Source organism: Prosopis cineraria, unplaced genomic scaffold (genome assembly GCF_029017545.1).
Source record: "Prosopis cineraria cultivar Desert tree isolate PC_DT_omini unplaced genomic scaffold, ASM2901754v1 PC3, whole genome shotgun sequence".
NCBI lineage: Eukaryota > Viridiplantae > Streptophyta > Magnoliopsida > Fabales > Fabaceae > Prosopis > Prosopis cineraria.
In genome coordinates, this window is record NW_026555334.1 from 3795251 (window position 1) to 3822816 (window position 27566).

At 32.8% G+C, this 27566-nt stretch overlaps 3 protein-coding genes across 5 annotated transcripts in view; 2 read left to right on the top strand and 1 right to left on the bottom strand.

Annotated features, from left to right (window-relative positions):
- LOC129306853 (E3 ubiquitin-protein ligase UPL5) overlaps positions 1–8867 on the top strand; it is a 55633-nt gene extending 46766 nt beyond the window's left edge. The window contains exons 2-4 of one of the 3 annotated variants that reach the window (XR_008592266.1): positions 6359–6947; positions 8213–8300; positions 8444–8866. The gene's annotated coding sequence lies outside the window, so the exon portion shown is untranslated. Of the gene's footprint in view, positions 1–6358; positions 6948–8212 lie in introns of all 3 variants that reach the window. The other 2 variants (XR_008592265.1, XR_008592267.1) reach the window with 2 other exon arrangements.
- A 5650-nt stretch (positions 8868–14517) lies between these two features.
- LOC129306083 (3-phosphoshikimate 1-carboxyvinyltransferase 2) lies at positions 14518–22401 on the top strand. The gene is made up of 8 exons (XM_054946425.1): positions 14518–15062; positions 16522–16766; positions 16852–17005; positions 17572–17786; positions 17866–17983; positions 20091–20301; positions 20852–20913; positions 21743–22401. Exons 1-8 carry the CDS (start codon positions 14736–14738, stop codon positions 21959–21961), a joined length of 1551 nt encoding a protein of 516 aa, XP_054802400.1. The 5' UTR covers positions 14518–14735; the 3' UTR covers positions 21962–22401.
- A 3072-nt stretch (positions 22402–25473) lies between these two features.
- LOC129307367 (uncharacterized) lies at positions 25474–26548 on the bottom strand. Its single transcript, XM_054948304.1, has 2 exons — positions 26390–26548; positions 25474–25955 (listed from the first exon to the last, which is right to left on the bottom strand). The coding sequence occupies exons 1-2, from the start codon at positions 26402–26404 to the stop codon at positions 25695–25697; spliced, it is 276 nt and encodes a 91-aa protein (XP_054804279.1). The 5' UTR covers positions 26405–26548; the 3' UTR covers positions 25474–25694.
- Between the last annotated feature and the right edge of the window lie 1018 nt (positions 26549–27566).

Below are 27566 nucleotides of genomic sequence, written 5' to 3' on the forward strand. Positions count from 1 at the left end.
TCATTTCTTATTTTCTTAAGTCTTGGACCAACGAGTTACGTACCGTGTCCGAGCCCTAACTTTTTTTTAAAATTTTTTATTGACCCAGATTGACCCATATTGAACCGGATCCAGGTTTTGGGTCAACTTCGGTTCAATGAAAATTGGATAAGTTTGTCCAGGTCAATCCGGTCCAACAGCTTAAGTGGTTCAATTGGTTAAACTAGACTACTTTATTCAGCGGGTGACGGTCCGACCTTTCGGTTCGATTCATTTTTGACAACACTGCTCCACACTTTTCATACTTATGCATACTTTTCTTGTCTTAGAAAGTTTCTGTCTGGCTAGCTACAGATAGGAGTAAAAATAAGCTAGGCCGAGCTAATATAGTAAATCAGAGACCTGAGCCTGACCTAAAGCTTGTATTAAGCTTTTTTCACGGCTCAGGCTTGAGCTTACTTAAAGCCTGGTGCCTGGCCTGGCCTAACAGCATACTCAAAAGTAAGCTTTTTAAATAAGCTCACATTTTAGTTTTAAACGTCTCAAATATACTTTAGGACTATCATAGTATACAATATATAACTTGATTTATCAATTACAACATATAATAATGAAAAGGACTTGCCAACTATAATACAATAAAATAATAAAGTAACAATATTCAAATTAATGTATAAGTCCAATATGATTGAAAATATAACTAGAAATAAAAAAGAATACATTGATTTAAAATCAAATAGTGAAATTGATGTATTTGTGATATATTACATTAAACGTATGTGTGTAAATACGCCAGCCTATTGGACTTATAGGCTAGGCCTCAAAAAATAGGCTTGGCCTATTTAACTGAATAGGCCTAATTAAAAACTTGAATTTGACTTGAGCCTATTTAGTAAATAGGCTAGGCTGAACATAAAGTAAGTCAGGTCGTCCTATTCTCACATGTAGCTGCAGGTTCGATTTTTAAGTCGCTTAATTTCTAATACTAGTGTGGGGGTTGATTTATACAAAGTCAAAGTAGTACTCCAATGGCTTTACTTATAGGAGCTATATTTTAACAAGCAAAGCATCTTATTGCTTGTTTCAACATGGGTTTATCTTCTGCAAATTGTTATAAATCTTTTTATGATTGTGAACTCATGCCTAGACTTGCCTTTCTCTATTAGGCTACTTGTTCTTTATCAAAAATGGTCACCACAGCCTTGAGCATCTTCAGCAATATACTACTACCAATGAGCAAAATTGCTTAATCCTGAAGCTTCTCTGTTTTGATTTCACCAACATATAAAAATAGCTTGTACTCCTTTAATATATGCGTCAAACTTGATCATAAACGGTGGGTAGAAGTTGCTTATGAATTAGAGTTGCCAAGATCATGTAAAATACATCTCATGTTTTATGTATATCTCCTTTGTTCTGTGCTTGAGCACATACCATCCAGACCTAGAGCCGGGAAAATGGGCCAAGCCCGTAGGGCCTACCCGTTTAAGCTCGTATAATAGGAAGGCCGGGCTTACAATTAAGACCTTAAAATGGAAAATGGTCTCAAACAGGCTGGCCCGTTTAGGCCCTAATTTAAACGGGCTGGCCCTAAAGGGCCGAGGGCCAGCCCGTTTAAGCCCTTGAATTTTTTTTTAATTATGGACATAATGAGTGAAGGATTAATGGGTTGGACAAAAATTGTGTAAGTTGGAGCCCATATTTAGTTATTTACTAAAGGACAAAAGGAGGAAATTTAAAAAAAAAACTAACCCTAAGTTCTTGTTCTCAGAATCTCGCCCTCGGTCTCATTTTTGTCAGTCTCATGCTCTTACTGTCTTAGTTTGTGGCTTCGTATCTTGCACAGTGGGTGGCCGGTGGCAGTGACAGACGGCGATCTTTCTTTCAGACTTCATTCTTTAATCTTTCTGACTATCTTGAGGCTCTCATCTCGCTCTCACCTCGCTCTCACTCTCGTCTGTTGCTGTAGCAGCTCCACCGTCGACCGTCGTCAGATCTGCATTCTTAATCTTATTCTCAGTCTCACTTTTGTTAGTTTGTGGCTCCGTGTGCAGTAGGTGGCAATCATTTTTCTCTTTCAATCTTTGATCTTTCTGACAAGCTGGAGACTTGAGGCTCTCATCTCGCTCTCATCCATTACTGTAGCAGCTCCAAGCTCGAATCAACGTTATCTGATCTACATTTTAAGCTGCTAGCTGTTGTGTTTTTTGCACAGCTCTCCATCGTCCAATCTCCCTCCTCAGCTCGAATCAACGTTCAAATCCTGTAGTTCTAATCCTCACCGTGGCGTTGATCTTCCACCGTCTTACTGTTACCGTCGAGGTCGTGTAATGAGTTCTCTTTTACTTGCGTGTTCTCTGATATATTAAACATGTTGTTCACCAATCTTTGTTCTCGCGAATTCACAGCTGTATTATGCTGAGTTCTCTATTTTGTGTGCTGAGTTCTAGTGTTCTTTGTTCCCTCATCTGTTGAATCATGCACAATCGCTCGCACAGGTTTAAGCTTTCTCCTCTTTTGCTTGGGTTTGGGTATTTGAGTGTTCTGTTCTAGCTTTGATTTGTGAGTAATTTATTCCTTTTACTTTGATGCAATGCAACAGGAAAAGAGTATTTGAAATTTATAATATCTGCTTCACAATCACACAAGAGTAAGAGCAAGGTAACCAATGTCTCTAGCAATGATTTAGCCAAGTATGATGATAGAACATTGATAAAGAGTGGTATGGTCCCTAGTTTAGCTGCTGGTATAGTTCAAGAGGCAGAGGACGTGCAGGTGGATGATGAACTAAAAGCTAAAAGGTCCAGAGGTAAGTCATGTTCTTCTATTCAAGAGACCGATGAATCCAAGTCTAAAAAGGCTAGAACTTTAACATCTGATATTTGGAAGTATTTTACTATAATTGAGGTTAATGGAAAACCTAAAGCAAGGTGTAATGGCTGTCAAACTTTATTAGCATCTGGTGGGACTAATGGTACTTCACATTTAAATAGGCATGCTAGATCTTGTAAAGTTTTGGACAAATTTCATGATATTGGAGTGATGTTATTGGATAAAGAAGGCAATATTAGGTGTCGAAAAATTAATAATATGCGAATTCGGAGGATTATAACTATGGCCATAATTGAACATGATCTTCCTTATTCCTTTGTTGAATACAAGTGGATCAAAGAACTACTTTTGACATTGAATCTTGATGTTAGGCTTTTTACTAGAAAAACTGCTGTTGCTGATGTTATGAAATTCTTCCTTCGACAAAAAGAAAATTTGAAACAAAAGTTGAAGAGAAGTAATAGTAAAATTTGTTTGACATCTGATTGTTGGACTTCTGTGAGTTTTGAAGCGTATATTTGTTTGATAGCTCATTTTGTGGATGAAAGGTGGAAATGATGTAGTAAAATACTTTCATTTTGTAAAATGGAACCTCCACATTCTGGGATAGAGGTAGCTAGAAAAGTGCATGAATGTTTGACTGATTGGGGGATTTAGAATAGAATATTCTCCATTACTTTAGACAATGCATCTGCAAATGATAATATGCAGGACATATTGAAAGAGAGGTTGAGTTTGCAAGATGATTTCAAATTAGTGAGTAATGGAGAATTTTTCCATGTGAGGTGTTGTGCTCACATCCTAAACTTGATAGTTCAGGAGGGTTTGAAAGTTACAAGTTCTGCTTTGTATAAGATTAGAGAAAGTATTAAATTTGTGAAAGCATCAGAGGCAAGGTCAATTCTTTTTAAACAATGTGTTGAGCAAGTTGGTAGTATTGACACCTCAATGGGCTTGCGACTAGATGTGCCCACTAGATGGAATTCCATCTACACAGTGCTTGAAAGTGGAATTAAATATCACCGTGCTTTTGCACACATGGCTATCAATGATACAAATTACAAATTTAGTCTCACAAATGATGAGTGGGCTAGAGCAGATGCAATGTGCAGCTTCTTGAGGCCATTTGAGAAGATTACAAGGTTGATTTCTGGGTCATCATATCCTACATCAAACTCTTATTTTATGCAAATTTCCAAAATTGAGATGTTACTTGATGCAAATATAAAAAGCCCTGATCTTGTGATTCAAGAGATGGCTAGGAAAATGAAACAGAAGTTTGACAAGTACTGGAATGAGTACAGTGTCATTCTTGTACTTGCAATAGTTTTTGATCAAAGATGGAAGTTTATTATAATACAATATTGCTATACGAAGATTGACCCTATCACTTGCCATGAGAAGGTTACTAATATTAAGAGCAAGTTAATATTCATGTTTAATGAATATTCAAGTATGGGGACATTTACCAATCTTGGAGTTGATGGGGCTGCAAGTGGATCATGTTATAAAGCTTCAACGGTCACTACTCATCATTCTGCCTTGGCTTCAAGTGTTTCAACATCAACCTCTTTTGATGATGCCTTTAATGTAAGTTTTAAATTCTTTGTCTTTTAAATTCTTTCACCTTTTTCATTAATCTAGTATTTGTTTGATATTTTTTTAATCCTTTATAAATACATGATGCAGGATTATCAAGATATTTATGCAATTATGGACCATTCTTCCTTAGATAAGTCTGAACTTGAAAATTATTTGGAGGAACCAATACTAAAGCCTGATAGTTGGAAAGAATTGGATGTCTTAAACTAGTGGAAGAGTAATCAATATCGATATCCAATTCTTTCAAGGATGGCGGCTGATATTCTTAGCATTTCGATCACTACAGTAGCAAGTGAGTCAGCTTTTAGCATCGGTTCGCGCGTCCTAATAAAGTGTCGGAGTTCCATTCTTCTAGCTAATATTCAGGCTATCATTTACGTTTGTAATTGGTTACATGGTTTTGTGTACAATGGTAATTTTAATTTTAATTTATTTTATTTTTTACCATACAAATTACAAACAACATGAGAAATAATAACTATAATTGTGTGAGTATTTTTGTTTATTATTTATTGCAGATAATGAAGGTGAAGAAGAAGAAGAAAGTCTTGATATTTTTGCCCCTGATGAGCCAGCTGTAAGTGGATCACAATCAAATTTTGTTGAGCTTGATGATAGTGAAGAAGAAGAAGATAATGATGATGCTACCAATATTTGAGTTATTGAGTATTTAAGTGTATTTATTTAAATATTTTCATGAGACTATAGTTCTTGGTGGTGGATACTGTACTGGATAGATTCAGCTCATCTTGGCTTCATTGCATGCTATCATTCTCATTTAGATTGTGTTTCTAACATCTAGCTCATTTAGATGTTTTATTTCTTTGGATATTACTACTTGTTTATTGTGCCTAGTTTGATTGTTTATTGCTTATTGTTATTTAGCTTATGTCATAAAGGAATGATTGAACCAATTTTAATTTGAGAAAAAAATATAAAAAAAGGCAAAAGGGCTCGAAGCCCGCAGGGCCGGCCCTAAGCCCATTATGCTTAGGGCCAGGCTTCAGGATTGAACCCCTCAAAGGGAACTCGGGCTTAAACGGGCTGGCCTTTTTAGGCTCGAGCCCTTCAAAGGTCAGCCCTATAGGGCCGGGCCAGCCCATTTTCCCAGCTCTATCCAGACCGCCTACCCCTTTGCTTCTTACAGCTGACTGGGATCTCGATACGTATCACGTGAAACCTCAAGCTAGCTGGTCACCCTTGTCTTGAAATCTTATTACAGTGGGTTTACAGACCATAGGAAGAGGCAAACTGGTAGAACATGATTTAATTGCTCAGCGATTTCCTTCTTGCCTTGAGGACAAGTTAAATTTTCAAGGGGGAGTATTATGAGCCTCGGCATGCATATGGCAGGAGAAAGAAATGTGGGGCAGAGGATAATGAGGCTGACTATATCCTGCTTGCTTGGCTTAAAGTCAAATTGCATTAGCTGGGGTGTGAAAGTGGAAATGTGGTGCAATGCATGGAGGTTTGGACCAACTTCTCCCATTATATGCTATAGAGATTCCATGTGCCCCACTTCGGTGAGTTAGGAATTTAGTATAAATAATAGCTCATTTGGGCAACATAATATGTATATATATAAGCGCATATGCCTCTTAGGGTCAGTTTATGATTGTCAGATCAAAATTTGTGGTTTCTATTAGGAGCTTTAATCTTATTCACATGAACTTTGACATTAGGGAAATTTGTAGTTTAAGATTCCTACGTTTAAAGTTCTTCCAATGATAACATTTACTCTCTGGATCCATTTTCAATTCTTTGGGAACTTGTGTCTAAGAGGAATGATGTAGCTCCTCTTTGAACTTGATCTCCCATTTATTTATTCATTTGTAGTCTGTGTTTAACATTTTTCTATATTGATGTATGTGTTGTATCAGTAGTCATTGATTATCATTCTTTGGACAATCAAATTTTTTATTATATCCTTTCTACATGCCTGCAGCATCTAAGGTACATCCTCTGCACCTTGATTACTTCACCTTCTCTAGTCGAGTTATCGCATTGGCTTTAATGCATAGGCTACAAGTGGGTATTGTTTTGGATCGTGTGTTTTTCATGCAATTGGCCGGAAACTATATTACCTTAGAAGATATACGGGATTCTGATCCAGAGTTGTATAGTACCTACAAGCAAATATTAGAGATGGATGCAGATTTCATTGATTCAGATGCTTTAGGACTGACCTTTGTTAGAGAGGTTGAGGAATTGGGATCCAGGAAAGTGGTTGAGCTTTGCCCTGATGGGAAAAGCCTTGTTGTTAATAGCAAGAACAGGGAGAAGTATGTTGATCTTCTTATACAGGATCGTTTTGTAACATCTATATCTGAGCAGGTGTCACATTTTGCCCAAGGTTTTGCTGATATTCTTTGCAACCTCAGAGTCCAACAGTTCTTTTTCAAAGTCTAGATCTTGAGGATCTCGATTGGATGCTGCATGGGAGTGAAAGAACCATTTCTGTTGAAGATTGGAAGGCACATACTGAGTACAATGGCTATAAAGAGACAGATCCTCAAATAATTTGGTTCTGGGAGGTACGCAAGTTATTGATTCATTCATTATTTTGATTAAAAAATTTAAACTATAATATCTTTATCCTTTTGTTTTCTAATTTTATTTTCCAGTTCCATCTTTGTGATGTAATTTTATTTAGGGTTAAAGTGCAAAAATAGCCATAAAATATTTTGTAAATGTGTTTGGGGAAAAAATATTTTTAGGGTTAAAGTGCTGTTTTACCCATCTACTCTATAAAACAGTGCAAAAATCTCAGATTTGCAATAGAAACCTAATGTCCGTTATATAAATGGGTTCGGGGAAAAAATATCCATCCATGAAGTAATATACTATGATGCAATTTTGCTCATCAATTATAAAAATGGTACAAAAATCCCCAATCCGTGACAAATGTTCTTGTTAGAAAATGTTGACCATAAATATTAGAAGCATTGAAATTTTATTTGACATGAATTGCAACATAGAAATATATATCTTAAAATTTGTCCTAATTGGTTGAGATTAACGTTAGGCATGATGTTTTATTTTGTCGCACATGATAGCCACATAAGTCAAAACTCACCTAAAAGCTATCCCAACTCTTGACTCTCCTCTCTCGGCTACCCAAGTTAGTTCAAACTCAAACTCAAACTCAAACTCAGTCCCCTATACTCAACTATAAGATGTGATAAAATAAAATATTATGCTTAGGGTTTGTGTTGGTTAAGACAAATTTGAACACATGTATTTCCTTATTTACGCTTTGACATTCACAGTCGATGTTTGCTGACATGTCTTTGTTTTAGAATGGAGTTTTAGGGTTTTGGGTAAAATTGCATCATAGTGTAGTGCATGATGGATATCTTTTTCCCCTAATCCATGCACATGTGGCAAACATGTGGGATTCACGACGGTTACCTGATCGATGTTTAACTTCTGTTACAAATTGGGAAGTTTTGCACCATTTTTAGGGTTGATATGTAAAAATTGTAGATTTAGGGAATATTTTGTGGGTATTTTTGCACTTAAACCCTTTTATTTGTTCTCCTCTCATTAATTCAAAGCTCTTGTAACATCTCTTGGAACCACAGCGATATTTCACTGATGATCTCCAGTAGTGAAATACTATGCTCACATCACATTGTAATACCTTGTCCTCGTTTACCAAAAGGGCAGCACCATAACGCTGACATATATACTGTTAACAATTTTTTTTAGTTGAGTTTGGGTGCAATGTTTAATTCAAACGTTATTCAGTTTTTAAATGATTAATACCTGTTTTACCTTTTGGGGGAAAACATAGCAGATTGTTGGGAAAATGTCAGCGGAGCAAAGAAACGTTCTTCTGTTTCTTAGGACATCTTTGAAGCATTTACCTGTGGAAGGTTTCAAAGGTTTGTCTTCTCGTCTCTACATTTACAACAAGAAGGAACACAATGATCACCTCCCTTCATCGCACACTTGCTTCTTCCAGCTATGTTTCCCTCCATATCCTTCTTTCTCTATCATGCAAGATCGTCTACGAATCATCATGCAGGAACACATTGGCTGCAGCTTTGGTACTTGGTGAATATACTTGCATTTTGTATAGAGGTGATTTTGACTGCACAGAGAAATATTGGCTCTCAACTCTTTGTCCAGATTATAGGATAAACTTGTCTGTCTGTCTGTTTGTGATCAATGTAAGAAGGCGCTTTAGTTATGGTGTTCAGATATAAGGGTGGCGAAGTCATTATTCTCCTCTCAAATGTTTATATGTTTAAGGTATCAAGGAAAGTATGATTTCAGAGAGAAATGTAGTATGTTTCTGTGGTTTATTTGTCTTTTAGTAACTCTTACTCTGGACACTGAATATCTCTTGACATTAAACTCTGTAGACTAGACAATTATGCTCAAAGAGCAACTCTTTTCCCTTATAGTTCTATAATTATAACTAGTGGAAATTTTCTACTTTGTGATCCCTCCTCTCTACAATTTCCCCAATAACAGTAAATAATTTCATGATTATTATCGTTATTTATGGCTAAAAAATGTAATTGATTAACTTCAACATAACTGTAGTTATGGGTGTGTGTGTGTTTTGGGTAAAGAACTTATGGTTATGGTTCTATTTTTGCCAGGGATGTCATTCATTTTAGGTTTTTCAGACATCGATAATTTTGTTTGCCTATATTGTTCATAAGCATCTTTCAAAGTTATGTATTAATTATTTTGTCCAATATGTGTTGGCACTTGGCTGGGTGTTTATTTTTCCTTCACTCGTTCCAGCAAATATTTCTCTTTATGAAAAATTGGTGGAAGGAGTGTAAAAATTGAAAGAACTGACAAGAATACTTAAAAAGGATAAATCAAGTGTTTAGAAAATTTGACTTTTAAGTATTTTTCTTAACCTTCCAATCGAGGCAAGTTATTAACCCAAGATCAGAAGAAGATACATCATTATTTTTACAAGGGAAAATCACTAAATAAGGACCACAAAATATAGCAAATAACAAATCAGGACCACAAACTTCTGAAATTGAACAAGATCATGGTATTCTTTTGCAATTAACAAAGGCTAATTTATACATTACTCTTCTGAACTTTAAACTATATATACATAACTTCCTTAACCTTTGAAACTTTACAATGAACCTCCCTAAACTTTTATATTTATGAATATAACTTTATATGATTAATTTTATACATTAATTATCTACACATAATTTAAAATTTAGATAGGTTACTTATATATCAATTAAGTTTGGAGGCTTAAATACACAAAAGTAAAGTTTAAGGGGTTATATAATTAATGACTTGGGGTTATTTGTATAAATTTGAAAGTTTAAGAAGATTTATTATTAAGTTTTAAAAGTTAAGAGATTATTTATACATGATTTAAAGTTTAGGAAACTTATGTGTAATCTAACCATTAACAAATATTTGTTGTGACTGAAATACCTGAGTGAAACTAACAAGCTTCGGGCGACTATCAATCAGATTAAAAAAAATATCAATTTGCAAGAAACATGAAAATTGCAACTAATTGATGGCAAAACAAAAAAAAAGTTTGGTAGCGCCATCTTGCCATCATCAAATTGGAATAAAGGACATACAAACTTCATTGATGCATTGGAAGAATGAGAACATGATATTATAAGGTCCCCCATATCACAAGAACTAGCCACTAGATTGCACATCCGAGCACATGTTATGGTATTGGAGACATACTTGATAATGGATCAACTCAAGAATTGCTACAACTATTTTTTTAGTAAGTATTCACTTTCATTATTATTATTATCATCATCATCATCATCATTATTTTTACAATTGACATCCTTATTCCTTAATATCTTATGAATTCAAGATATGGGATACTTGTATGAGTTGAGTCTTCAAAACCCTTTGCAAATACTAATAACATATTATCAAGAGAGGATTTCCTAGGCCCAAGACCAATGCAACATATTACTCATGTTAAGAAAATGCTGCTTCACAATGGTCCCTCAATATGCTCCACTTGTAGCAGACTTGCCATGCCTACGTTGAGGCTATTTGCCTACACAACTATCATATACGATTAAAGATGAAGTGGAATAAGATCAAGGGGCCCCTTCTTTTAACTTATTTACTTGTTCTCACCAGTTTAACTCTCCAAACATTGAATGATTTGGGTCATTTGTATCTTTATTTGATAATCCAACATTATTTGTAATCAAATACAATAGTTAAACATTTGAACTTGGAAGACCACAAGCGAAATATCCACAACTCCACAACATTTGACCCCCCCATGAAGTCTCCAACTTTTTATTTAAATACCCCACTAATTGTACTAATTTTACAAAATCATTAGAATCTCAACATCAAAAGCCTACAAGACAAGAGGATCCACGTGTTATAAAAAGATTAAGATGTAACATAGGAAGCCATTATGTATAAATTTTGTTTTTTTTTTGCATGTGAAAAATTTAATCTTTAATTATTATTAAAATTTAATAGTCTTTGGTTATTACTAGCTCATTTATTATTTCATACTTTTAAAATTATTATTTATTCTACTTCAATCTAAATTAATTACAAATAAATTATCATTATATAAACAAAATTTCATTAAATAGTAGGTTATCATTCATTAATTAACAATAAAAAGAACTCATTTTTGAAGAAAATAAATCATTAATCATAAAAATAATCATTTTTAACAATGATTATGTCAACAAAATTAATAATCATAAAAGCATACTTTTGAATAATGAAATAATGTTAATAATCATTTCTTTAATATTTATAATTGGCTAAAGTATATTTTTAATCCTCTAATTTTATATAAGGTTTCAATTTAATTATTTAATGTTGTAAAGTATTTTTTAGTTCTTTAATCCTAATATCGTTTGTTTCAAAGATTATTTTTTGTGTAAATCATTATTATTTTTTTAAAAAAATAAAATTAATATGTTAACATTTAAAAATATTTTATCAATATCTAAAAGCTCATTATAAAAATTTGTTGAGATGAAACTAACAGTGTTAAGATTAAAAGGATTAAAAAAATATTTTATAAAGTTGAGGAATTAAAATGAAATATTATATAAAGTTAAAGAACTAAAAATATACTTTAACCATTAATAATTAAGTAATAGTGGATTTTGAATAAAGGAAATCGGTTTTAACACAACCAAGCTGTAAATTATTAAAGAAATTAGTTTGAATCAAACTATTTTTTTTTCAAAAAGAAAAACCAATTTGTAAGTTATAGCATTTTTGAAAATATTTCTTTTGATTTAATTGCCCAATATTCTAAATAACAACTGGGAGTATTACTAATGATGATTTTATGAGTATCTCAAGAATACCTTTAACATATTTATTTAATGTAAATGGATATTTGAGAATTAGAATTCAAGAGCTTAAAATAATTAAATTGATTTTTTTATTCTTTAACTTCTAACTCACTTATAACTTAGTTCCTCAAATATAATCGTTGTGATTTAATCTCTCAATTATGACTCGATGAGTCAATCTTTTAATTTTTAACTCACTTATAATTTGATCCTCATTTTTTAATTTTTTTTAAAAATTATCCTTATCAAAAAAGAATGATAAAAGAAATATTTATATCTTACTTTAAAATACCATCCTCTTATTCTTTAATGTGGGATCTACGTTAACATTAAAAAAAAACTAATAAAAATTAAGAGATTGAGTCATAACAAGTTATACTTAAAGTTTGAGGGATTGAGTTACAAATGAATTAAAATTTAAAAAATTAAAAAATTAATTTTTTCAATGATTTAATATAATTCTATAGAGGACCAAACATTTTCACGTGAAAATATTTTTTGTTTTGTAACATGTGGGTGATTTTTTCCTTTTCCTATAGCATGTTAATTTTCCCGATTGGATGGAAGCTGTGATACTGATACGTACGACAAGACCATCGAAGACTTGACTTGCTCGCGGGTGGGACCCTATCCTATCTTCAGTTTTTCTCCTTCGTGGTCCCACCTCACCAATCCCCGTGGGTCTCTGCTACCAGACCCTTTTATCGTGGTTTTCTTTCAACTACCGTTTTGTTTTTTATGAGAACTGTTAGTTCATTCTTTATATATTCATTTTCAAATCATTTTATTTTATTTTTCACAAGTATTTTTCTTATTGAAAGAGATTAGAGTGCCAAATATGAATATCTTTAATTTATTATATTGTGAAGAATTAACTCTTTATACTAGATCAAGTGACGGACGTACATATATTTGAGAGGGATTGTGATATTTCATGTGAATATAAAATGGGTTTAAATTTGCCCCACTAATATATTAGTTTTGAACCCATTAATTCAGTGAAAAATAAGAGAAGAGGAAGAAAGAGTAAAAATGTCAATAATCTAGATCTAAGTAAAATGTTAGAGTGCAAAATTGGTTAGGGGGAAAAGGGAGTATAATTGGAGTTAGAACTTTAGATTTAAAATATTGAAAAAAGTGAGGTTGATAAGGAAATTATGAAAGTTTGGTACACTAGGTAATTGATATGTTAGAATAATTTAAATATTATGAACAATTTTTGTTTAGACTTTTATTTGAAGCTTTTTGATTCTTATATTTTTAGTTGAATCATTTATTTTATTTTCAATTTTTTTTATATTTTTATTAAAAATATTTGTATAGTTTATAATAATTTTGATCTTTATATGTTCAATTTGTTATTTAATTTTTTAGCAAATCAATTTGTTATACATGATATGAATTTATTATTATTTAAACAGGTTTTTGGAGTTTGACCTCAATTGTTGTGCAAGCACACGCACGTAGAAAAACTTAGTTTATATAATTTATATGGTTTTATATATTGTCAAATTAAATTTTATTATGAATAAAGTATATATCATTCGTGTCTAACCAACCAAAAAAAAAAAAATTTGGTCCCACTGACCTTGAGTCCTTCATCTGCCATTGACTAAATCCACGTTATTTGTCGGTTTCAAATCATTTTAATAAAATATAGTTTATGAACTTCATGTTCTAAAAAATTTATTTTAATACATTTTTAGTATTTAAAAATTATTTTTATCATTAAAAAGTTAACTCTTAAATAAATTATAAGTCATTTTTAAATAAATAATATATCCTCTTTTTTAATCTTTAATTAAAAATATAAAGTAATTTTTAGACAATTATTATTAAATTTCTTGCTTAAATCATGGTAACTAGAGAAATACATAGTGAATTAGGTGCATTACATCATTTGTAGTCTGTTTAATTAAAATACTTCAAGTAATTTAAATATATCTTGTGTGATATTTTTTAAATTGATTTTATTTTTATAATAAAATACATTTTTAATTTCTTGTATTTTTTCTCTCTACTATCATTTAATGTTATTTAAATATTATATTTTTATTGAATAAATTATGAATGATATGGTGTATCTAGCCTATTTAAGTATTTCTCTAGTAATTAACGGTGAGACAAGGGCCAAGTGAATTAAAAGATAAAATAACAAATTTATGCTTTTTTAAAAAATGATATTTTTTTCCAGTTTTTTTTCTCTTCATTGCAATAATTGACCATAATTAAGTGCTCTGTTAGAATTATAAATAAGTTAAGACACAACTGATTAAAATTCTAAATTTAAAATAGTAATAAATGATAGAAGGGTAAGTTTAGAAAAAAAAAATGTAAACACATTTCCTTGTATTTTGGACAAAGCAGGCATTGTAAAAGTTGCCCTTTGACAGGAGGGAGTAGTTTGCAAAGAGATAAGAGAACATGAAAGTTTTGATAGTTTAATTTTTAAATTGTAATTAAAATTCTAACATTTTTAGGTTTTACTTTTTTATTACTTGTATCTTGCTATCCAAACTTGTTTGATGCAATACAATATTAAATATAAAAATCTTTTTTAATATGAATGTTTTGGCCAACTATTTTAATATGAATTCAAATCTTAATTCTTAGAGATTATTCAAATCTTAATTCTAAACGCAATCATCAGTGCCTGTTAGAATATTTTTCTCATTATTTTCTACATTCTCTCACATTTATTAAGGCATGTCACGTCACGTTAGCATTGCACTCTCACAAAAAAAAAAGGGGGGGTGGTGGGGCCGCATTCCACAGCTATCCAACGCCATCTTCATTGGGAGTAGGTGGAGCTCTGGTTCATTCATAGCCGAACACCATTTCCCCTTTTCGTCTCAGTTGGTTGGTGAGCCCTGTAGCAGACTCCATCTACCAACCACCCCTTTTCCCAATCCCAAAATTAGTTGTAACCAAACACTTCTTATAGGTTTTAGGCAGAGAGAAATAGAGGATTGAGATTTGAGCACAAAAGACTGAGCCTTTGCAATGGCTCAAGTTAGTAGAATCCATAGTTTAGTTCAGAGCGCTCAGATTCTCCACAATGCTTTCGATTCCCACAAACCCAGATCTTCCGGTTCCATTTCATTGAGGTCTCAGCTCTGGGGCTCCTCAAAATCTTGGAACTTGAAGCATAGTAATGGATACGCAGCGGGAAACCGCAAGGTGGGTAGGTTTAGGGTTTCTGCCTCAGTTGCGGCAGCAACCGCGCCGGAGATTGTGTTGCAGCCCATTAAAGAAATCTCCGGTACCATTACCTTGCCTGGGTCGAAGTCTCTATCCAATCGAATTCTGCTTCTTGCTGCTCTCTCGGAGGTGACTCTTCCATTTTTAGTTGTGTGTTTGGAATTCCAGTTTCATATGCATATTCTTGATTTTGAATTTCAATTCAATTTTTCCCCCATGTGTGATCATCAATGATGCCATTTCAGGCTAAAATCGGCTATATTGAGCAATGGAAAAGCATGTTGCATGTGTGCCTAATTAGCTTCCCTTCTACTGTTTTCCTGAGTTTAACCGTTACGATTTTATTGTTCTGCTAGAATTTTTTCTCTTCGTTGCAAGAAATGATTGAAAAATGCGTCCTCATTTTGTGCATAATTACTGCATTTCAGGATTAGCAATCGAGTCATGATTCATGGGCAACTTATTACATCTATGAGATAGAGTCTTAAATTATTATGAGATGAGGTTCTCATGACAAATAGACAGTGTCATAGATCTCATAACGGATGAAACAACTGTGACATAGAGGTAGCTTATATCCACATTTGTGTATGTGTATTCACCACACTAGTCCTCTATTTTGAATGCTGGCTCAAACAAATTTAAATCCTTGTCATTATATCTATTGTGTATGTGTATTCACCACACTAGTCCTCTATTTTGAATGCTGGCTTGTACAAATTTAAATCCTTGTCATTATGCCTTGCCTATTATTATAGTTTCTAACATTCCAAGTACACCCAGAAAAACCTTATATTAGTTTGCACCCAATAAAAGCATTTAATTTTTTGTCCATTTGAAGCATGCATGCATATCATCAGAGTCCAAGCAATTGTTGGTGCCACAACTGCACTTAGTGCGGATTATCCATTTCATGATTTATTTTGACATGGCTATTTTCCCCAAGCAGCCATAGGGATAATCAAGCTTAGTAAATAGCAAATCATATCCCATCTACCATGGGATAAGGAAGACAAAATGAAGGCACCATTGTTATCTTGATTCAGGAAGTCTATAAGATCACAGGAATTGGAAGCAAGTTTGCGAGGAGATGAAGAAACTCCTTGAGTCTAAGAATTCCTAAATTTTGTTCCTTAACTACAAAATGTGCTGGTAAATCATTAAACTATCCATGGACAAAGCAAGATGATAACTAGTGTTAATCCACAAAGATGACTCCAAAACATCTCATCCTCCATGTTATTTATTTATTTTTTTTTAGCATCCACCCAGGGAAAAAAAAAACTTTCCTTGGATTTGTATAGTTTTTAGTTGCAATTTTTAGTGAACTATCTAATATAATACATTTACACACACACCAGATATGATATGAATTGGATTTTAATATGTGAATGTTTTGTAGTCGTAGACAGATATTTGTTTTTCAATCCATACTTGTCTTTTATTTAAGGTAACAGTCCCTGCTGGTAAAGTCTTTTGGTATCTCTCTTAGACATTGATTGAATTCAGTGTGTTCAATTGTGGATTAAGAGCTGATGAAATGGAGAGGCTGGCTCTAATTGAAAAGACTATTTTCTCTTTTCTTTAGGGAACAACTGTTGTGGACAACTTGTTAGATAGTGAGGATATTCATTATATGATTGGTGCACTAAGAACCCTTGGGCTACATGTGGAAGATAACAAGCAAATCAAACAAGCAGTTGTTGAAGGCTGTGGTGGAAAGTTTCCAGTTAGCAGTGAATCAAATAATGAAGTTGAGTTATTCCTTGGAAATGCTGGTACAGCAATGCGCCCTTTGACAGCAGCTGTGGTCGCTGCAGGTGGAAACTCAAGGTCTGTCATTTGTTATTCATCATCTTCTTCATCTTTGCTGGTCTTACACAATGTGTTGGCTTATAGAGTTTTCAATTAACTTCAGCTACATACTTGATGGAGTGCCACGAATGAGGGAGAGACCAATTGGAGATTTGGTGGCGGGTCTCAAACAGCTGGGTGCTGATATTGATTGTATTCTGGGCACAAACTGCCCACCTGTTCGTGTGGTTGGCAAAGGAGGACTTCCTGGAGGAAAGGTGAGGCATGCATTTTCTAACAGTGTTTCATGATTTTTTGGAGAAGATTACCGTTCTTACCTTTTTTCCTTGTCTAAATTGTTTTAAAACTTTAAATTAGTTTTGGCTGCTATGTTTTTTTTGATTCATTTAGAAAAATTATTTGTGGAATATGACTGGCTAGGATGTGATAGGAGTTCACATTGTAATGTATTCAGTTTTATTTAAATTTCCTTTTCAGACCAAGATCTCATTCTTTCTTATGGTTGGATACTTGGTGGATTGTCCTTTTATTCTGTCTTTTTTTCTGCTTTCTCCTTTTTCTGAGGGGCTAGAGAGACTACAAAATGCATTAGTATTTAAAGAAGGAATGTATATCTGTTCAGAATTATGAGGATATTGGACAACCTCTTTCCAGTTTATCGATTTCAAATTATTATCTCGACAGAGAAATCCTTTTTGACAGCATAAAATGTTGTTTGTGTATTAATCTGCAGCTATAGAATTAAAGACCTTTACTCCTTATTCTACCTGTAGGGTGTAATGAGTGTTGTTTAACATATTTTGAATGTCATTTTTGCTTGTAGGTGAAGCTGTCTGGATCACTTAGCAGCCAATACTTAAGTGCTTTGCTTATGGCATCTCCTTTGGCTCTTGGTGACGTGGAAATTGAAATTATTGATAAACTGATTTCTGTTCCATATGCTGAAATGACTATAAAATTGATGGAGCAGTTTGGAGTTTCGGTGGAACACAATGATAGCTGGGATAGATTCTTGATCCGAGGAGGACAAAAATACAAGTAGGTTTTGTGAATTCTGAGCCATATTGCTTTGTGCCATCTGGTTGAAATGAGATTAACCATTTAGTTTCCTAATCAGGTCACCAGGAGATGCTTTTGTTGAAGGTGATGCCTCTAGTGCCAGCTACTTCCTTGCAGGTGCAGCTGTAACTGGTGGGACAATCACTGTTAAGGGCTGTGGAACAAGCAGTTTACAGGTATCTATGCTTGGAATTATTTGTTGTAACAATTTATTTTCCTGCAGCCTTTTGAGTATGTCTTCTATTTAAATGCTGACATTATTAATATTTTTCTTTATTTTTTCCATCTGCTTTTATTTACAAAAGCTTGTGGATGTTGCCTTTTATCACTTCAGTAGGCTTTTTAATCATTTTGATGTTCACGAAGATGTTACCGATATCTTTCAGAATCATTGTCATTGTGTGAACTTCTTTTTAAGTGTATGTATTTTTCTTCCATGGCTGTTTTACATCATATGTCCTTATTGCCTGATATACAACAGTCATGAACGTTTACTGCATCGAAAAAGGATTTAAGAAATTGAATGAGAGACTAGAAGCCCTGTCTTGATGAAATAATAAAAGCTCTTCCTAGTTGTTTTTAATATACATGAGTGGTTTCATTTTCAATTTTGTTGTGTTGTGTTCTATATCAAAGTGAGGGTGTTATTTCATTATCAATTTTATGGGTGTTGTTGTGGAGTTTAATTTTGGCCTCTAGTGTGCACTGTGCTGGTAAGGAGAGGATTAATTGTGGTAATATGATCATTAGTTGCTTTGATCCAAAATCTAAGAATTCAAAAAGAATTCTTAAAATGAAGCGATTTAGTCCTGCCCATTCATGATTGAGTTATCAGGATTCCTTCAGCTCATTTTTACATTAAACTTGTGATCTGACTAAATGGGTTCCTATTCACGTGCAAATCTTGACCGTTCATATAAGAAAAAAAAAATCAGTGTTTAGGATATACATCTCTCTCTCTCTCTCATAGTGAACTAGAACTTGCACCAGATCCATCCTCCTACATACTCATGTACATGTGTTAATATATATATATATATATATATTTAATTATATGTGTATAACTTACTGGCATTGCTTTGCTTTCTTTTGTTTTTAAATGTCCTTTTCTTTTGTTTATGCTTGACAGCTTGAGACATGTAAAATGAAAGAGCTTGACCCTTGGACTTGGCTTTTAATTAGTCTCTATAGAACATAAAAATGTTTTTATATATTATACAGAAATTGGTGTCTATGAGTAGCAATGTTTTGAAAATTCAACCAGTCATCAAACCATGGTCAAACTGGTTATAATCAAATTAATATATTTTTTTATTTATACTAGTTATTTTAAGCAACAGAAAATAAGAATAATGATGTAAAATATAGATTTTTAATCAATTAATTGCAATAAAATAAACAATTGAAACAGAAATATTAGAAAACATAAAAATATACTTGTGATTATAAGGCTATAATATTTAAATGCATTTCTTGTAATCTTATTGTATTTAAATTTAAATTAATTAGACAATGGCAATATGCGTAAGATTATAATAGCAGGTAACTTGGATTTGGAAAGGAAAAAAAAAAGGAATAGTTATATCTGTAGGCACCTCGTATTAGTGTGCTAGCTCCTGTAACTTGGATTGAGAAACAAGAGGTGCAGGTTTTTATTTTTTCTGACTCTCTCTTCAATGTTTCTTTCCCTCAATCCCTCTCTCTTCGTCCCCCCCCCCCCTCATTTCAAAGACAAAGCAAGGGGACTCAAGCTTTTTGGTGTCAACGACTTGAAGTACAGGGGAGGAAGAAAACATGTCAAGCTTGCTTTCTGCTTTGTTCATATCTTCTCGCTTCTTTGCTTTTTTTTGTTTTTCCTTTAAATTTTCTTCTCATATCCTTTCATTTTCTCTTCAACAATCTTCTCCCAGCCTTAACATGCTTAACCAGTTGGGCTGTTCACACCGGTTTTGCCAGGTTTTACTGGTTCAAGGCCAGTTCACTAATCCTCTGGTTTTTCCTATTTTCTGGACCGGACACCTGACCGGTTCAATCAGCCAGTCCAGTTCGATTGTCAAAACTATGTTGAGTAGAAAACATCACATGAAATGGCTGATTGTGTCACATGACAAAGTTTGACGTGGGTAAGTGAAGAAGGTTTGAGTGGTGGGATAATAATCAGGACAATGTTTGACTAACCTGTTTTATTGCATCCATTGTCAAGCAATATATATGTTGTATTTTTCTTTTGCATTTAATGCGTGAAGTCATGCTTTTCTGTAACTTGATTATTCCTTTTTAAAGGGAGATGTAAGATTTGCTGAAGTTCTTGAGAAGATGGGGGCTAAAGTTTCTTGGACAGAGCATAGTGTTACTGTCAGTGGACCTCCAAGAGATTCTTCAGGTTGTAGATTCTTGCAAGCCATTGACATCAATATGAACAAGATGCCTGATGTTGCCATGACACTTGCAGTAGTCGCGCTATTTGCCAATGGTACTACCATTATAAGAGATGGTATGATTTTTCCTCTCATATGTGATCTATACGCTTTCGTCTGTTACTTATTAAAAGCTTCTAACATGTAATTCTTGTGGGAACTTTGTTGATACAATAACGCATGAGTATTTTAAATTGGAATAAAATTTTCTTCAGTCTTAAGCATTGCATGTACTTGAAAGGTTTTTAAAGTGATATCATTTCTTGTAAGAGCAGAAAATCAAGTATGTGTGCTACATGGTTGTACAAAAATCAAATCCCTTGCTGTTCTAAGCATGTTGTACAGAGGACATGTAGCAAACAAATAAAAGTTTCAAAAAAAGGGCCCACATTCCTTTCAGTCAGATGATGGCCTTTGGTAGTAAATACTTGCGACATCTGCAGTATAAACTGTATACTCACTATGACCACTTTGTCTTTTTCAATGTAATTATAGAATGGGCAAAGTTATTATCTCTTGTAATCTCATTTTATGATGCATATAATGACCTTTTCCCTATCCGAGCGCGTCAACGTCATTTTATCAAATTTGTTCTCTGCTGACATGGTATTGATTGTCTCTTTGTAGTTGCAAGTTGGAGAGTCAAAGAAACAGAAAGAATGATTGCTATTTGCACAGAGCTTAGGAAGGTGAGTGAGTGCCTTGCCACATCTATAGTGAAGAGGAATTATCAGTCACACATACAGTAGATAACTTGTGTTTTGTTGAAACTACCTAGACTTTTTATCTATTTTCAAAACTCACACAGACCAATCATAAAAACTAAAAATTGATTATATGGACCTCCTTTGAGTTTTATTGAAATTAGACAAATCTCTTTTCTATTTTTGAAACATGGGCAAATCTAATCTCCCATGTAAATAAAGATGTTTCACTCAGACTAAGTTTTTCTTAAATTACAGACCTTCCTTCCATTTTTAAGAGAAGTTTGTGTACTTTTTGAAAATCAAAGGGATATCTCTGTAATGTCAACAAAACCTAGACTTGCATGGTTGATATTTTTTCGAGATGTTTGAGTAATAGAAGAGCGATGTCCAAGATTTTAATAAAATTCAAGGGAGATGTGTATTGATTTTGAAAATAGAAGGAATGTTGATGTGATTTCAATGAAACAGAAACTACGTATATAATTTACTCTCAAGGTATAGTGCAAGAAACCGTAGTATAGAAATCTTAGTCAAAGCGTTCAATTGAATTAGTAAATTATTAAACTAGCGTCTTAACTAGTTTAATAAAATGTTTTGTTTATAATTTTTTTTATCATGGTTTTGACCATTAACCTTTTAATCAATGTCTTAACTAGTTTAATGATCGATTCAATTTTTAGTACCTAGCAAGAAACCAATAAAATTCATAGTAAATGTTCCAATGGTGGGGTATGGGTAAGGTTATGTGGGAATGAGGATTTATGACATTGATCTAATGATCTCTCAATGATTTAGTTTGTTATTGTTTCAGCTCGGAGCGACAGTTGAAGAAGGTCCTGATTACTGTGTGATAACCCCACCTGAGAAATTGAACGTCACATCTATCGACACATATGATGACCACAGAATGGCCATGGCATTCTCTCTCGCTGCTTGTGCCGATGTTCCGGTGACCATCAATGATCCTGGTTGCACCCGGAAAACATTCCCTGACTACTTTGATGTCCTTGGCAAGTTTACCAAGCATTGAACAGTCTCTGTACATTCATGAAAATGAGAGAGCGAGAAGATTCTGGATCCTCTGAAGTACTCGAGTACGTGAACCTTCTGGAAGTGTAGCGTGCTATTTTCTTCCTATATCTCTCTACGCCACCTATGAATTGCTTCTGATGATTCAAATTAGAGGTGAAACTATCAGAAACGGTGAGGATGTGGTTTGCCATTTTCTTTTTTTTCTTTTCCCTTTTATCATTTGCCTGGGACTTGATATAACTTGTACTTCTAACAGGGGTACTCTTTCTTTTTGTATCAATATGAAAATAAAACATGGTTAAGAAGAGATTAAATCTCTATTCAGTTTCTGTCTGCATTATAAAGGACTCGGATCATTTTGTTGTGATGATCTGTGAAGTGTTCAAGCAATGTATTGGCCATGCTGAAAGTCTCAGGTGAAGCAATAGGTGGTCTAAATTTGAGTTGGAATGTTTATTTATTTTTTAGGGAAAAGTACCTTTGTTTTTTGCATTCGAATTATAAAGTTTGTTATACAAGTCTTGTGATACAAAAATCCAAGCCTTCAGGGAGAAAAGGATGAAAATTAGAAGCAAATTTATCATTTAAACCTGGAAAAATACACATTGACCAAACTAATGTAACCTTGTTGACCTAGCTAGCATTAAGCCCATATAATCTCTGCATGAATTTGAAATTTGAATGTCGCATCTTTTCAAAGTAGAAGTTTATGAAGTGTTTTGGGGTAAGAAAGAAATAGTGGAAAACAGAGAGAAAATGAACTGGAAAAGTTATCAAATCCAGATTCCCATTAGTTCAAGCATAAATATAAGATTTTAAAATTAAAATTCATTAATTTAAGCGATACCTTATTCTTACTATTTTTTTGGGTAATTTCTAGACACTTAATGTTTTGTGAGGGCGGTGGTGGAGTTAAATTTGCATGTATGCTACTTGACATTTAAGCTGATGGAGATCAGTTGCGTGCATATGATAAATTAGCATATCATAAAAAAAGAAGAAAAATAATAAAACCATTTCCTTCACAAATCACAAAATTATGAGCAAACTTAAAACCAAGCAGCCTAATTTGCTCCAACCTTTTGAGTGAAGATGGGAAGTAAGGAGTTGGTCTTTCTTTCGGTTTCTTTTTGGGGGAAATAAAAAAAAAAAAACAAACATGCCAAAGCTTACTTAGGGTGCGTTTGGTTCAAAAGACAGGGAGGGGAGAGTTTTAAAGTTATCTTATTTGGTTTTGTTGGAGGGAAGAGGATAAGTTTTTAATACTTTTTTGTTTGATTTAAGAGAGGAGGGGAGGGGAGGTAATAACTAATTTACTATTATATCCTTATATATTAGTTTAAATTTTTTTTAATTGTTTGTTATAGAAAATAATTTTACACCTCAATTTAAATTGCATGATTTTTTAAAAATTCACTCTCATCCTATCATATTGTCAATATGTGAATAAAAAATTAAATCAATGATTATGATATTAACAATTTTTTATAAAAAATAAATAACCCCCTTAAATATATAATAAAATATGATGAATTGGAATTTTTAAAAAAAAATCCAATGAGATCAATCAAAATATGAGAGTAAAGTACAATCTAAGATGAATGAGAGTTTTTTTTAGCTATGAATATATTTAAAATATTAAAAATAAATAAGAGCAAAATAGTCAAACAAAAATCAGCTCCCCTCCAAAAGATCGCAATTTAAAGGGGAGCAATATGAGGAAAGAGGAGGGGTTATTTTGGCTTCCCTTCCCTTCAAAAACTCTTAACCAAATAAGGGCCCTTCCCTCCCCTCTAAAACCCCAACTAAACACACCCTTAATGCTTAGTTGGAGAGGCAAAAAAGATATAAAACATAAAAATAAACCCAAATATCAGTCTTGAAATGGAAGTGAAAAAATGCTTAAGAAAAAAATAAAAATACACCAACAAAAGTTGGTTTAAATAGTAAGAATTTGGCCAATAATTCAAAAGGTTAAAGGATCAAATGCCTTTATGATATGAGGTCCTTATTGATAAATAATTTGTAAATATATCTATAAGTACTCTTTAAGTTTGAAAGCATAGCCTGGCCTTAGTAAGCCTCATGGATTCAACTTACCTAAACTTTTATTTATAATAAATAAATAAATAAAAATAAAGTCCCAAAGCTGATGACCACCTTCCGTTAAAGAAAGAAATTCCGGAATTTTTCTCTTTAGTTACAAGGGTAGAATAAATTATCTTACATTATATACAAATGATTTAAAGGAGGAAAAAGAGCAAAGAAAAGGTGGGAACAATCATAAAAGTAAAAAGAAATATATTCAAAGCTAGAGAAATCATTCACTTAACCCAACCCTGCTAGACCAGCATTAAGCTTCCAATCTCTTGCATAATTTTGAATCTTCTCAAAATAAAAATTTATGATGCACTTTAAAAGTAGGGAAAATGACAATAAAATTTTACTAAATATATGAATGACAATTAGGTCTATCTAAATGTCATAATTTTTTTGAAATCCCTGAATACTTTTCTGACATTAATTTTTTAAGTTAAATGACTAAATTACCCCTTATTTAAAATAAAAATAACAGGTCTGGCTCCATTTTTTTCAATCACAACTTCTGTTTAAACAATCACAACTTTTGTTAAGTGAATCGTAAAAATTAAACAAGAAGTCATAATCTTTCATGTGGAATTTCTTTTATAATTGATAAAGAAATTTTGAAAATAACCAGTTTCAATCATAACCTTTGTTTTAACACTTACAACTTTGATTCTTTAATCAATTACTCACTAATAAGGTCTTCACATCAATAATACAATAAATTTTATGTAAAAAGTTGTGATTTCTTATTCAATTCTTACGATTTATATAATAAAAGTTCTAACTACTTAAACAAAAATTATTATCAATTATTTTCATAAGTTGGAGATAATAGAAATTTTCATACAAAAGTCCAAGTTCTAAAAATAACTAGTAACAACTTTTGTTTAAGCAATTAAAACTTTTATTATGTAAATAGTAAAAATTAAATAAGAACTCATGACTTGCATGAACTTGTTATTTTTTTATTTTAAACAATACATAATTTATTTATTTAATCTAAAATCATTGATGTCAAAAAGATACCTAGAGACTTCAGAAAAATTATAGTATTTCAAAGATTTGATTATTACTTATATATTTTGGTTAGATTTTATTATATATTTTTTTAAAGTATAAGTTGAACAAACAAAAAAAGAGTTGAAGGGACATACATCATGTATGTTTTTACTCACTCTCGTATATTAAAATTTTAAAAACATTTCAATAATTAATAAAATAGGGTAGTCTTTGCCTGGCACTTCTCTACAGAAGAGAGAGGCGCATATCCATGCCCATACAAAAACATGTTAATACCTAGTTTGAACTCAGGCTTCTTCCAAATGAGGGAGGTGGCGCTGCTACCATGACATGTTATCGTTAACAAAAATAGGCGAAATTTAGATAATCATATGCCCAAATCATCAATATCGCAAACTCATGAGTTCAAGACCTTTTCACCATTATCAAATATAAAATTACTGAGAGAAAGCTTGTGAAGTCAAGCATGCAAAACCAACAACAAAGCATGAAAGCCAAAGATACGTGGATTTAAATCCACACTTTCATTGAAACGTATAGAGAGGGAGGGAGGGAATGAGGGAATAGTGAATCCCAAGCTATATTCTCTCTCTCTCTCTCTACGCTTTACTTGAAATGCCTCCCTAAGCTTCATCAGTTCCTTCAACAGGAACATCCTTCGTGGCTCCGTCCTTGTCTGCTTCCACTTCCTTCTTCTCTTCCTCTGCAACTGATGATTCTGTTTCACCATTTTCCTTATTCTCTTCCTTCACTTCTTCATCAGCCATGGCTTCATTTGCCTCTTTATTGGTCTCTTTTTCTTCTTCAACTTTTGCAGCAACATCGGTGACCACTTGTTGTTCAGAGGTTGTTTCCTTTTCATTGTCTTTCACTGCTTGGGCCACCTGCAAGAATTCACCATTATTAAGAGTTATCAGAAGAACATTATTGTATAAGAGCATCACAATATATTTCTTCACATGTAGATTCAAGTGTGTCAATATTATATTATCAATGATCTGCACTTAGGAAGCCACTGATCTCTCAGAACGGTGAACTTTATATATACTGTAGAAGTAAGGAGTTCATCTTCAATCTGTGAAAGACATTAAAAACCTGTTCCACTGGAAAGTTCCTGTCCTAGTCCTGCTAAAATTTTGATGACCCATGAACAGAAACATATGTACAAGATCAGATCGAAGAGAAGAGAAGCGTTGCTATAAACTACATCTATCTTTGAGAAATGTACACAAAACCAGAAATGTGTGTGTGTGTGTGTTTATTGATTAATTTGATAGATAGAGAGAGAGAGAGAGAGAGACACACACACAGTGTATACCTCAACACTAGCCATTTGGGAAGCAAAAGGGGGATTGTGGAGAATGAGAAGGCAAAGAAGGAGGTAGAAAAGAGAGAGTTTGAGTGAGTGGGATGAGAAGATGACCGAGATAAGGATGATATATATAGAGCCGAGTGATGACTCTCTGTAGTTACAGATCTAGAGAGAGAGAGAGCGCTTGGAGAAGAATCTTTTTCAATGAGACACGGAGACCTCGTACGAGATTTCGTGAAATAACATTAGCATGTACAGTGACCACCACTAACACTGTTGGTTGGTCTATTATGTTTGAAAAGGAAGGTGCTTTGGGAACAGAGCAAAATCGTCAAACTGAGACTCGAACAATAATGGTATTCTCTTTGGTTTACAATGTTAGATATTTTCTTGATTTTAAATGTAGAATATTTTTTAGCTTTTAAAAAATATCTTTTAAAGTTATTTTTTATTTTTCAAACCCCAATTATAACTATTATTTTGTTTATTTTGTGAATTATTATTTTTAATAATAAAAATTATATTTTAATAAGTTATGATTTTTTGTTCAACTCTTTCATTCACAAAGTAAAAGTTATTAGTCTTAAAGCAAAAGTTATGATTGAGGCTTATTATTTTTAATAAAGATAAAATCATTTTTTTACTTTAAAATTTATTGATTGATAAATTTGTAAAGATTTTAATGAAATTATAACATTTCAAAAAACTAGTTTGTCATTTATATAATTCAAGAAAATTTTATTACCATTTTGTTAAATTAATAAATGATGTGCTTATATATATATATATAAGAACTTAAAAAAGTACATAGCAACAAAAATTAATCTTATTAATAAAAATTTGGTTTATAATTTATAAAATTATAAAATTAAATCTCCTTGCCAAATAAAAATGTGATTGATGAGTGATTTATAAGTATGACTCTAAATATTTTTTAAATTTAATGACATGTTTTAATTTTAATAAACTTTGAGACTCCACTCATTTTAACTTTATTTTTATTTTATTAAAAAACAAAAAGTTAAAGAAAAAGAAAAAGTGCATGGGATGCGGGTCCGACTCCAACATCGATCATCATAAAGGTCGAAACAGAATGCTGGAGCTTTCGAGCGAAGAAGGGCATCAAGCTCGCTTCATTGGACGAGCAGGCAGGCAAGAAGTATGCATCAGGATTTGTAATCTT

What these genes read in the sequence shown, in the direction of transcription:
- LOC129306083 (XM_054946425.1), top strand. Translation starts at nt 14,736, where the DNA reads ATGGCTCAAGTTAGTAGAATCCATAGTTTAGTTCAGAGCGCTCAGATT. An exon ending in TTCTTGCTGCTCTCTCGGAG is followed by an intron (nt 15,063 to 16,521) that starts GTGACTCTTCCA and finishes TCTTTTCTTTAG; the next exon opens with GGAACAACTGTTGTGGACAA. An exon ending in GAGGACTTCCTGGAGGAAAG is followed by an intron (nt 17,006 to 17,571) that starts GTGAGGCATGCA and finishes TTTTGCTTGTAG; the next exon opens with GTGAAGCTGTCTGGATCACT.